The sequence below is a fragment of the Topomyia yanbarensis genome, chromosome 3, assembly GCF_030247195.1.
Source record: "Topomyia yanbarensis strain Yona2022 chromosome 3, ASM3024719v1, whole genome shotgun sequence".
Classification (NCBI taxonomy): Eukaryota; Metazoa; Arthropoda; class Insecta; order Diptera; family Culicidae; genus Topomyia; species Topomyia yanbarensis.
The window spans coordinates 294,839,824-294,853,618 of record NC_080672.1 but is presented as its reverse complement, the minus strand read 5'-3'; the positions used below and the strand labels follow the sequence as shown (position 1 = coordinate 294,853,618).

Below are 13,795 nucleotides of genomic sequence, written 5' to 3'. Positions count from 1 at the left end.
CTTCCTTTCTCCGCGTTATCCTACTCTTGCTGCCACTTAGCCAACGAGTCCGCTTGGACCAGTCTCCTTGCATTGCGTGCATTTCTTCGCTGGTAACATTCCACGTCCTCAGCCAGAGTGATGCAGATGGGGATTATCCCGGCAAATACGCATACCGCCTCCGACGATATCGTTCTGTACGCTCTCGCGACACGAACAGAAATTAGGCGAAACGTGCTGGCCAACTTGGTCCGGTTTCGCTTTGAGTTCAGCGCAGCAGCCCAGCCCGGTACGCCATACCTCATTATTGAGGATGAGACACCCACCAGGAGACATCTCGTGCTGCCTCTTGCTCCTCCGTGATTCGGCATGATCCTTGCCAATGCGTTAGTTGTCCCCGCAAGCTTCTCACATACATAGTCGATATGGCTGTTGTAATTTAATCGATCGTCGACCATCACACCCCCAGGTGCTTCAGCGCACGCATCGATTGGATGGATTGTACCCCGATGCTGATCTCGAAACGCTGGAAACCTCCTCAAGGGTCTCGCCCGTTATCGTTAGGACAACATCATCTGCAAAGCCGACGATCTCCACTCCTCTGGGCAGTTCCAGTGTTAACACCAATGGTGTAGTGTATCGCTATTTGTGTACTGCTCACCAACTCGCCAATTGATATTATCTATCAGCAACGGACTGCAGAAAGTTACGTCGATGATTGGTTTCGACCAGGGGCGGATCCAGAAAAAAATTTCGGGAGGGGTCTGAATATTGTACAATTCGTAATACATAATAACCTTATTTAATGAATATCAGTTTTGTTCGTCAAATTTGGTTTGGAACGATTTTGAGTTTGAGACTAATAAAAATTGAAACAACTTTAAAATTTCTCAACAAATAAAAAAATTGGGGGGGGGGGGGTCCGGACCCCCAAGACCTTCTCCCTGGATCCGCCACTGGTTTCGACCACCGAGTCGGTTAGTGCGTCCAGTATCCGATTGGACTGCTCTGATGTCCACCTTGGGGGAGCATAGCACCTACACACGAATACACCGTTGATCTTGGTAACCTTCGTGTGGCCTTCGTGTGTGACATCCACCACCTCCTGAAGGAAACGCTCTTAACCGTTGGGTCTTTCTTCAGTTCGGAAAGCATATCGCTCTTCTGAGTGCGGCGGAACTTTGCCACATTCTCCCTCAACTGTTTCAACTCCGGATTTACTCTCACTTTCCGTAGGAACTCAGAGTATGACAATCTGTCTTTCATTTCGACGATCAATTCATCGCCGTTAATATTCTCCCAACGAAGTTTTTCTGCAATTTTGGCTTCGACTTGTGGTTTACGACAGTACGCCAACCACTGTTGCTTTATTGCCTCATTTAGTCGTTTTTATCTTCCTCTCTGGGCATCTCCCTTTTCCGTTTCCACTGAACACAAATTTCGGGATCTCATTCGCATCACTTGTGCTTCCTCGGATGCTACTTTCGCCTAAACCTGAACGAGATTCAAGTCATGTCCGCCGTACTGAAGAGAATATTCAATTGTTTACCTCGTCCTTCATTTGATTGGTGCACTGCAGTCATTTAGTTGTTTTTGGTTCAAATTCAATTCAGGCGCAAACTGAATTTTATTTTTATGCTAGTTCTGAATGGCATTCTAGGGCAAAAATGCACCAAACATAGATAACGCAGTTCACTTATGCTTTTTAATATAAAAGATGCAACTCTCTGCCTTCAATTTGTCCTCATATAACAAATAAATGCTTTTGTTTGTGAAGAAATTTATATTTCCTCGGAACTGAAGGCATCCGAATCAGCGTGAAACTTTAGACAGCTTAGAAGTGAAAGTATAAGGGAAGCGTTTAAATAAAAAACTAGTTTCGGTAAACGCACGTAGAAATAGACAACTAAATATGAGTTATAGCACCACTGATAATGATCAGTCACTCCACCAGTGAATTGCAAATACAACTTTTACAAAAAAGTATTCCGGTCTAAATATTGTAATTATATATTCCACTAAGTCAAACAACCACAAGTTATTTTTTCCACAAGAATCGTAAATTTTCAAAAAAGAGACGTGACTCATTCACTTTTTTGGAAGAGTCGATTCTTTGGATAGATTCGCGATTCAATCGCCCATCTTCAAGCCTGTAGGAACATTACGCCGTTCATTTGAAAATAAGTTTGTGCAAATCGGTTTAATCATTTATGAAAAAAATTGCAGTATATCGTATTATAAACATTCTTCGAAGATACTAAACCACCAATTTTAGCGGTTTCTGAATGATGGAATTTTGCCCGTAGAAAGTGCTATGGAACGTTTAGTTCAGTTTTCTTGACCTTAAAAGTGCATAAGTTGAGAACGCAGCCTAGTTACGCCATTTAATTCAGCACTCAAATGTACACCACAAATAGTCATTTCCTTTTTTATTGATAATACAAAAAATCTTCAAAAGCTCATAAAAACCGATCCTGACCCGCTAGACACAAACGCAAACGCAATTTTTCATAGTTTTTCTTCTACTTTTTGAAAAACAATACGTGGTTTCAGCATACTGTTTTTTTGTAGAACATTGTAAAATATATATTTTGGATTCTACTGAATTCATTTGATTTCAATACATTTATTTTAGGAAAAAAATATGAAAAGCTTCAAGCTAGTGTGATAGTATGAGAACAATCTTCACTAAGAAAGGGTTGTTCCATTCCATTCGCCAGCAACTGAATGGAATTGATGATATATATTGACCGGCATAAAAATTGACTTTTTTCGGAACACCACTCAATCGAATGGTAATTGGCTCCAGAACAGGGTTGTTAATCGATAATTCATCGTCATCGTCGATAACGTTAACCACCCGTCAACGTCATCGGAAACTCCGTTAACGATAATGTATCGTCGAATTCATCGTCATCGTCGATAATTCATCGGGGGTTATCGCGATACATTTTGCGTTACTTTCCCGTTTATTGAAGCGGTTAACTTTCAATTGATTAGAAATAACTACATATTGAAGGATATGTTGTTGGCAGTTGAAAATCAATAGTTTTGGATATTTTCAATGCGCAGGGGGTCCAACGATGCGTCAAAATGGATTTATTGCAACTTTTTAAGAAAGTGTTTTATATTAGAAAGGAAGTTGTTGGTAGTTGAAAATCAATAGTTTTGGACGTTTTCAATTCATAGGGGGATCCACCAGTGCACAGTGTTTCTAAAGTGGCAAAAACGTGATAGAAATTGTTTTGATCACGAACAAACAATTTTTGAGCTATATTATCTCCAGCAAAGTTTATTTATAAAATGTATCAGTTTTATAATTAACCCCCCTAAAGATGAGAAGAAAATTATTGTTTGGTCATTTATGAAAATATAAAAAAGAGAACATCTTAAGCAATAACTTCGCTGAAGGGACTATGTATCTATCTGTTGATTTTAATAGGCATTTGTGAAGATTTCTATGATATTCCTCTGAAAAATATTTTTTTAAGGAAAAGTCCTAATGATTTTGTAGAATTTCAAAATGTTTCAAGACTTTGTTTTGCATAATAAAATACACATTTTTTATAATGCAAGTTTATTTGTATCTCTTACATCTTTGGAGTTATCGAATGTTTTAGTGCCCAAAAAGCAATATTTTGGTATGAAAACCGCAAATTTCCGCAGACGAAGCTATACCAATACTAATCTGTAAACTAAACACTGTCAAATCCAGGGATAACCATTTGTCACATGCCGTCTTTTGCATGTTAGAACATATACCAATTTAATCAGCCCAAATTTTTACCCCCGATTTTGTCAGGCTCATATGAAAATCCATTTGGTGGGCTCTGGCAAGTCAAATTCGAGTAAATTCTTTCTTTAGTGTGTTTTTCTTATTTTAGGGATGCAAAACATGCAAAAAAACATTATTTTTTTTTAAATTTTGCGCTGTAAGACATGTAAGATTTTTTTTAATGATCGGAAAGGGTTATGAAGCTATATTGTGGGACTAAAGGAGAATATTTTAACCGCCGAGGTTTATTGAAAAGAAAGAAAAAATGTTCCGATTTTGTCAATGTCCCCGTTTTATCAGCCTATAATTCACCAAGAGGCTGATAAAAAGAATCTTTACTGTGTTAAAAAACGACTAAAACTATTATGAGGCCGTTCATAAATTACACTACATATTTAGGGGGAAAGAAAGGAAGTATGAACATAGCATACATAGCTTAGCAAAGCATTTTGTAAATAAATTTGACTGAAGACACTATAGCACAGACTAACAGACATAACACTATGAGGGAATTCCCTCAAAAAACATCGATCCGACAATTTTCCCAGAACACTAGCTCCACCTTTTATTCACAGTCCCAAACACTCATTTACTGGTGGGTTACCCCTCAGGTTTGGGAACAATTTTTCACTAGTGGTCTATCTCCCATCTGCTTGTTCATATGTCAGTGGCGCAATAATTTCAAATGTGTCCCAACTACAAATATATTTAAAATTACCGTTTAAGCGGACGAAGCTTTGTTTGTCAAAAAAAATTTGATCCCATTTTTACCACTTTGGACACTGTGCACGTGAGGACTCCACGGTGCATTGAGATGTACAAAACAATTCATTTTCAACTGCCAGTAACTGTCCCGAAAAGTTGAAAAAATCCATTTTGACACATCGTCAGAACCCCAAGTTACACTGTCCTGTGGATTGAAAATGTGCAAAACTATTGATTTTCAACTGCCAACATGTCCATCAATAAGTATTTATTTCTAAACAATTAAAAGTTCACCGCATCAACTCAAACTCCAATAAACGGGAAAGTAACGCAAAATGTATCGCGATAAGCGATGAATTATCGACGATGGCGATGAATACGACGATACAATCATCGACGATGACGGTGAATACGGCGATACATAATCGTTAACGAGTAACGCCGATAAATTACCGTGAAAAATGTATCGTATTAAAAACCCTGCTCCAAAATCTCCATTCCAAATACAAACTCATTTGGATGGTTCTAGTTTACTCACAAGAACTTTTAAATTTGTATCTAAATATATATATGAAATATCGACAAAGAAAACAATAAATAATTCAGAAAGAAATGCCAGCAGCATCTTATGTATCCTAAAATCCTCGGATGTATAGCCGAAGACTAAAATGATGAACAATATAGAAGACTGCAAGTTGATCCGACTTTGCGGTAAAAAGTTATTGTAATATAATATCAAATGCTGTTTCTCATTCTCGCACATGCTTAGAATAGGACATTTTCAAGAATTCTTCTAATCTTCAAAATTAAATAACTTTGTCCGGTAAGCTCCAACCATTATGCATCTTTCAACTGAGTAGTTCGTTATTAATAAAGCTACACCACCTGAACTTTCGAGGTATGCAGGATAATTGTGGGAATTTAAATGGAATTTTGATTGTTTATTTCCGATTTTTATACATTTCACCATAGAAACTTATAAACTCTTGTGAGTGAACTAAAGCAATAGGAAAAAGCTCATATTTTGCATATGGTTTGTAGAGCTAATTAACACTTGATTTAGCAGTGTTTTGGAAAAAGTACAAAAAATTGCCGATCTAATGTATATGTATTTTCAACCTCCGTCGAACATAATTCTCTCGACACTGTCCATCACACCTTTCGGGGACGCACAGAGGAGTAACTAGAACAAATTCCTGGCCAATAACTAAAATTTATTTTCGATTTTTTGTTTCGTTATATTTTTACATACCTAGGAGCCTACTGTATAACATAGCAAAATTAGAAGTATGTCAAAAAATGTTAAAGAATTTTTGCATTGATGCATTGATGATCATTTTCATTATATATCCAGTAATATCGGTTTTTATTGATGGTGACTGTATTAAATAAGACAGTATTATTACAAACGCAGTTGAACACAACCATTTGTGTAACTTCAGCCTTAAACTAGCTGAAAATATTAGTGTTGTTGTCCATTGCATCAACTTTAAAAAATACATTTTTTAAACATTTTATTTCAAACTTGAATGGTTAAAAAGTTATATTCAACGGCGAGATCCGGCAAAATTGTTAAAGCAGTATTACAAAATAAGATTCCAGCTGTCCAAAAAACATTCGAATACTTCCAATCTTGTCCGATCCACAAATTTCAAGCGACTTGAAAATATTGAAATTTTTACTAATTTGAGGTGCACCAAAATGCTATAGAGCCAAGTACTATGTTTGGAAAAATGTATCTCTATGAATACGTGCACAGGCGTCCCTTTCCCTCTCCCTTTTCCACTGATCATCTGTTTATGCAACTAGAAAAACAAATGTATTCACATTCGAGATTAGTAGTATTCGAAAGCATATAGAAAGTTGACTTCTGCACTAGTAGGTGGATAGATTCCAATTTGTTCCAAACACTAGTTATTGTCTATTTTTAGTTCATATTTCGGCATAATAACAGCAATAGCAGCAGTAAATAATTTTGGCCAGGATTCGACCCCAGTTACTTCTCTGTGGGACGTTCAACGATGGAAAGCAGTGAATGATCGTTTTTCTACCTTCCCTAGAACAACAACACAATCAGCACAATTGAAATATACCCATCACAGCTAGCAACAAAATACTAAGCGTAAAGAAATCGATGAGACGATGTGCGCATGCACTTCATTCCTCGAAGTAGAACTATGTAGGAACGTGCATCCAACTGGTACTTCCCAAGCAATATCTTCGCGTATTATTTTGCTGCCAAATCCGGTTTGGGCACCATGATAACAATCTTCACAGGCCGATGGCGAAAAAAAACAATTTTGTTGCTCACCGAACCCATGCGCAAGTTCTGCCCGCATTCACACTCACAATGGGAATACAAAAGCATAGTAGCTGAATGCCTATAGTAGCTGCATGCCCCAACTGCATCAAAATCACGAAATGAATGGTGGTACATGTACATGATGCACAGAAGTAAAGCAACAAACCAAATGGCCATGAGAATCTCTATCAGTAGGTAACTGGTAACTTTTTGCCATGAAACATTTCAAATCAATTCTAATGCAAACGTTTTTGCAACTACTGAGTAAACAACCTACGCACGTACCTCCATAGTATTGCATTTTTAATGGGGACGCTTGGTGTGTTACGAAGCTTCAAACCAGAAATGAAAATATACATAGCAATAAAAATAGAGTTTTTCTGCACGTATGAGTTCGTTAGATTTAATTATTTGCATATTTAATAAAACAAATGTCATCATAGAGGAACACCAGAGACGCTAGTTTTGAGATTTTACAATCGTTTTATGGAGAATTTTGATGATGCTGATAATGAATCGAATATAAATAGAGAAGTATTCCTTTTATGTCCACCTAATAGGATTAAAAGAAAATGTTCTCTTTCAATTTCCTATAGGATATAAATATATTTACTTTTACAATCGCTATGAATTGATGATAAGGTTATGACAATTCGACAACAATTTTGAATGTCTCGCTCAGATAGTGTCTCGAGTTAGATTCATCTACTTCCGCTTAACAAGATAAACAGGTAATCGTATCATGCTAATCAGTACAGGGTAAGCAATTTGAGATTAAACACACATAGCTCTTTTGACACAGTATAATCATTTCTGAGATGCTCAAGTTTGAACGCAACAATTATGGGAGTATATAACATAGGAACGTTTTTCATTTCGTTATTTAACTAGTTCATTATTAAACTCTTAATTATGTTCATAGTTCAGAAATTTGTTAAACCATTCTAAACCAACTACAAAATATACAACACCTCAGTCAAACCATGACTTCTAATTTTGGCTTTTACATATATTTTGTCTTATTTCTGACATTTTTGTGGCCTTCTTCGTTTTTTGCTTCTAATAAAAAAACAGGGCGGATGGACTTGCACCCGGTGCTGGAGAGCCTGGAGCGGATGGAGTTGTCGGCGGTCCGAGGACTCCCCAGCAGGTTGCGGCTCAGAAGCGGCTGCAGCAGACACAGGCCCAGGTTGATGAGGTGGGTAACCCCAAACAGATCTTGGTGCTTAGGCCTAGTGGGTTTCATCTTAATCGCATGTTTGCTTAATTTCTCGCATAGGTTGTGGATATTATGAAAACAAATGTAGAAAAGGTACTGGAAAGGGATCAGAAACTGTCGGAACTGGACGACCGAGCCGATGCTCTACAGCAGGGTGCCTCACAGTTCGAACAGCAAGCCGGCAAGCTGAAGAGGAAATTTTGGTTACAGAACCTAAAAGTAAGTTATATTTGTTTATTGCTTTGGAGTTATATATTTTATAAACATAATAATGTCTGCAATGAATTCAATGGGCTTTTGTACAAAGTAGATTAAAAAATAGCCTGATTGATGAATCTGCAAGTAAAGGATGGCGACCGCATTAGCTTTCACATCGACCGTGAATTTTGTCATGTCACACAACAGGGATTTCGAAGCTTAGCTTTTAAATCCTCTTCTAGTTCATAATTCTTGGGATGGATTAGAAATTAAAAACAAACATGCATTTACTGGCACTTCAGAAACCACGAAGACTCATGATTTGTCTAGCAAAAGTCTACGTTTGTCAACGAGGGGGAAAGGTTTTGCAAAAATCTACGTGGATTTTTTGTTCTTCCCGTGTTACCAATTATAAATGGTTCAACAACAGGGCATGGCAAATTTTTTTTTTAATTTCTTCAATTCTTTAATGAGCTTACTTTGACATTTGTCACAATATGAAAGGGGGGGGGGTGTAGGCCTTTGAAAATTTAAAAAAAATGTAATGCCCTATTCAACATACTAGTTGATATAGCATAATGTATTTATGCGGACACTTCAAATCTTGTACACTATGGAACCATTCATCAATTACGTAACACTTTTAATGGGAGGAGAAAGTACAACAAACGTGACATGTTGTGACATATGGGGGAAGAGGATTGAGCCAGAACGTTACGCAGCATGCGTACTGAAAAAAAATTACGCACTAGGGGTAGAGGAGAGTTAAAGAAAACAATTTGATACATATCAATTTTGGGTAATATTAGCGTGACGCAGTTCATGAATGGTCCCCATTGAGGTACCCACTCTTTAGGCTACCACTCAATCCAGAACACCCGCATTTTTTCGAACAGAACAACACACAACACGTTGTTGTTTCTTGCATTAATTTAGATACATGATTGATTTCATGAACCTTATAAGCAATATACAAATTGGCGTTTGTAAAGATGATCTCCCAAAATTCCTCTCCGGTAAGTCTTTGACGGTGAAAATCCTGCAGTCGCAAATTATCATCGGAGACACCATTAATAAATGGTTATTAGTTAGCAAGCATGCATGAACCATTAAAAGTTTAAAAATTGTTAAAGTTAAGTTATTTATTTATTTCGGTGGCTGAAGCAGGAGTGTAGTTAAACTTCTACAGCAAAGTGTTTGCTCGCGATAATTAGCAAAAGTCTTCATAGGGAGGGGGGTATCCAAAAATTGTCAAATTTCGGTGTACGTTGAACAGAACTCTCTTTTAATCTAATAAAAAATTGGTAATACGGGAAGAACAAAAAATCAAAGCCCACATAGACTATTGCAAAAAAAATCCTTGTAGACAAACGTTAACTTTTGCTAGATCACCCCAGTCCCCCCAGAGCACAGTGGCTCAAAACAGCGTTTGAGGCACTTAATTCATTGGAGTCAAAACTGTTCATATTAGCGATTTCACATATTCTACAATGTTTGTGTGTGTAAAAAGCGCCATCTTTTGGCAACATTGTTGTTTTAAAAAATTGATTATAGTAGGCTATAAAAAATTTAACTTTTGAACCAAAAGAGATAGCGCTTGGCCGTCTTCGACAAAGTTGTAGAGGAGAGTATTTTCATAAATTTTGCAGAAGACATGTTGTCTCTGTCGTTCACAGTTATTGAGTTATAAGCTATTTTCTATGATAAAGTTCTACAATTCTTATTTTTACTTATAACTTTTTTGTTTCTTATTTTTCGCGTTAACAATGTTTGAAGGTATTTTTTGTCATTACAAAACACACAACTTTTTCGAAGAAATAAAATAGCTATGAATGCTGTGTAAAGACTTATGGCTGAATTTGATTTTATTTTAACCTGTTTTCGAACCCGTGCAGCTTTCCTATCGGCAAAAACTGTAATTATACTATCAATTATTCTAATAGGACTGGATTTCACCTACAAAACGAAGGCAAAATCGTTTGTCCATAATCAGTCGTTCAGAAGTTATACCCTGTTGAAAGCTGTATGTCTGGACCTCTTGAAGTCGCGCGTATGGCTCGCAGAACGAGTAGGTGCTGGTGTTCAAAGACGCTCGATATTGCATGATGTTCTAAGAGTAATGTACAATTTCATTTCCGTCCGGGTTACCGTATGAATGTTAGCTTTAGGTTAAAGAAGATGCACAAAATAGCTGCATTGACCACGGTATGAAATATTTGAAAATATTCAGCCGGTTAATACAGCGATTATATGGAAAAATTGTATCTTTTATCTCTTCTTCAATATCCAGAAACTAAAATTCATTCGATTAATTGGAAAAGTACATCACCCGTTAGAAAATCATTCAATATCGGTATTAAGCTTCCAGCAGACGCGCTAGTACACAGAGTGCGCGCCACTCAGAAAAACAAGCGAAAGCGTCTTTGAACACCAGCGCCTACTCGTTCACTGAGCCATACGCGCGACTTCAAGAGGTCCAGACATACAGCTTTCAACAGGGTATAACTTCTGAACGGGTGATTATGGACAAACGATATTGCCTTCGTTTTGTAGGTGAAATCCAGTCCTATTAGAATAATTGATAGTATAATTACAGTTTTTGCCGATAGGAAAGCTGCACGGGTTCGAAAACAGGTTAAAATAAAATCAAATTCAGCAATAAGTCTTTACACAGTATTCATAGCTATTTTATTTCTTCGAAAAAGTTGTGTGTTTTGTAATGATAAAAAATACCTTCGAACATTGTTAACGCGAAAAATAAGAAACAAAAAAGTTATAAGTAAAAATAAGAATTGTAGGACTTAATCATAGAAAATATCTTATAACTCACTAACTGTGAGTGACAGATAAAGCATGTCTTCTGCAAAATTTATGAAAATACTCTCCTCTACAACTTTGTCGAAGACGGCCAAGCGCTATCTCTTTTGGTTCAAAAGTTAAATTTTTTATAGCCTACTATAATCAATTTTTTAAAACAACAATGTTGCCAAAAGATGGCGCTTTTTACACACACAAACATTGTAGAATATGTAAAATCGCTAATATGAACAGTTTTGACACCAATGAATTAAGTACCTCTAAACGCTGTTTTGAGCCACTGTGTGGTTTATAAGCAACCCATGTATGGGACTTACTTCCGTGCCCCTACTAGCCCTCTTTACCCTTCTTCTGCCTCTCTCCCATACAGAACTACATCGCAGGATCACTTGGGGATGGGGCATATATATCGGAACTAGAGATTTTTGCAGGTCCCAGGATTCCCGAATCCCGGGAATTGATGTTTCAAGTTTTTCCAAAAGTCTTATGTTCTTCAATAGAAATTCAGCTGGAAGTCGACAAATATTTGAAGTGGACAATAATTGCCAATAATAGTTTGTCAACTGGTTCACAGTTATATATTCTTGAACTCAGCAGAAGGCAGATATTCTTTCGTAATTTTTTATTTGATATATGGGTCAAGCTTTGCCCAAGTCATCATTAAAGAGTAACCATACATGCATGTCGAAATGAATAGGGTTGCCGACCATAGCTCCGAAACATTTCTATTTTCTTTATTATTTCAATATGTGTATTCATTTGTGAAATAACACTCTTTGTGCTAATATTTTTAACAATGAAGCTGGATGTTAACAGCTTCACAAGTTTATGTGTGTACACAATCTAACAATACTCCATAGGTGTAAACATTTTACCCCTGGAGATGGAAGGTGATAGTTCTACTGTTTGTTGAATGACCCGTTACAAAAATGTCACACTCATCTCAATTTGCCTATATATACAATAAACCCAACATGAATACATCCACGTATCAAATGGATAACTACTACAATGCTTTCGTACTTCCAGAAACAAAAATTTTAGTTCATATTTCTTTTGTAAATTTTTAAGTCCTTGTCGCGAAAACGGTCGATATTGCACTATGCTATATTTCACCCTAAGGAGAAAAATTGGGTAAGCACCACAATTTCTCTCTAGGGCGAATTTTTTTTTGGTAAAACCAGTCTTTGCACTTGAAGGGCACAAATCCTTACTTATTACATGGGTGCGTTTCGACTTCGTCTCATCAGAAACCGACACTAACTTTTTGTCGGAATAGATTAGTGCCGGCTTGACGCAAATCCCTAAAACTAAAACACACTTTGTGTTTCAATCGATCGACTGATCAAACGTGATGTCCCTTTCGAGCAGAAGTTCTGTTTATGCCGATAAGACACAGTGAAGCCGAAACTTGTCTTGGCTTAGCAGGCCTATGCGAAAGCACTATGCTATATTTCACCCAAAGGAGAAAAATTGGGTAAACACCAAAATTTCTCACTAGGGCGATTTTTTTGGTAAAACCAGTCTTTGCACTTGAAGTCCAAACGTACCCATGTAATAAGGTCGATATTGTTTAGTTGTGGCTCCAGCTCGTTTTCGCTCTTGTTTTTTTCTCTTCGAGATTTTTTCTTGCGTTTGCTTTTGCTGGTTTGTTTTCTGTAGGAATATTGTTTGAGTTAACTGTATTCCATATTTTCGCTCAGAACTGAAGTACTGTCAACTATCTCATGTTTTTATACTTTTTCAGTACTTACTTGGCAAAACCAGTAGTAATCATAACAATATATAAATAAATCGCGTGCGGAAGTGATTGCTTAGAATCGGCATTCTATTACACTAGCTTACAAATTTTGGGTTAATTGCATGAAGTTAAGAAAAAAGGTGTTTTCTAAGTCAATTTTGGGTCGCTGAGCACGAAAATCATATCCATTTTCTTTTTCAAAGAACCGTTTTTGTGATTTTTTGAAAATGGTGTTTTTGAGCACTTTTTGCAGTTTTTGGTCAATATCTCAGGAACAAATCTTCCGATTAACACAAACGACTCACCATTTGAAAGGTATTGATGTGCCTATTCCAAAAATGTATAACATGTTAGGAAAAAATATCAACAATTTAGGGTTAAGAGCAACCAAAGTCAAAAAAGTAGTGTTTGGTAAAATTACTAATTTTTAGTTGATTTTTCATAAAAAAATAAATCAGCATAAAAAATCTTTTAAAATCTTATGTGACAGACAAACTTCTCACGGGAATTTTAAGCCTAAGATCACGAAAATCCGACAAAAATTGGTGATGTTATTAAGCACCGAGTGAAAATTGCTCTGCTCTTCACATATCTCTTTTGGTCTTAAACACTAGTTTACAAGAAAAATGAAGTTACGAGAAAAAGTGTTTTCTAGATTAATTTTGGGTCGCTGAATACGAAAATAATACTCTATTTCTCTTTAAAAGAAGTTCAAGTTAAAAAAAAGTTTTTCTTTTGCTTCCGCTTTTTTTGTTTTTGCTCTATTTTTTATTACAGAAAAATAATTTTTCATATTTTCAGAATCTAATGTGACAGATTTTAACAATTTTAAGGTAATCGCGATAAGCTAAGAAGAAAGGTGTTTCCTCAGTTAATTTTGGATCGCTGAATAGTCCTTTTTTTCAAAGAAACATTTTCAAGATTTCTTTGAAAAAGGGGCACTATTTTAATTATTTGTCAATATCTTGTTCAAAAAGGATCCGATCGAAACAGTTCGAAAGGTATTGATGCGCCCTTTTCGAAAATGTATAATATGCGTGGATCAAATCTCGACAAATA

General features: G+C 36.4%; 2 protein-coding genes across 5 annotated transcripts in view; one reads left to right on the top strand and one right to left on the bottom strand.

Annotated features, from left to right (window-relative positions):
• LOC131691014 (cohesin subunit SA-1) overlaps window positions 1–13,795 on the bottom strand; it is a 174,999-nt gene that overhangs the window by 96,755 nt on the left and 64,449 nt on the right. The gene's annotated exons all lie outside the window — the stretch shown is intronic.
• Window positions 1–13,795, top strand: part of LOC131691026 (neuronal synaptobrevin-like) — a 54,424-nt gene that overhangs the window by 16,865 nt on the left and 23,764 nt on the right. For all 4 annotated transcript variants that reach the window (XR_009305674.1, XM_058977162.1, XM_058977161.1 and 1 more), the window contains exons 3-4: window positions 7,836–7,959; window positions 8,041–8,199. Coding sequence is in view for 3 of the 4 variants with exons in the window: in XM_058977162.1 (XP_058833145.1) it covers window positions 7,836–7,959; window positions 8,041–8,199 (283 nt within the window). In the remaining variant the exon portion in view is untranslated. The remainder of the gene's footprint in view (window positions 1–7,835; window positions 7,960–8,040; window positions 8,200–13,795) is intronic.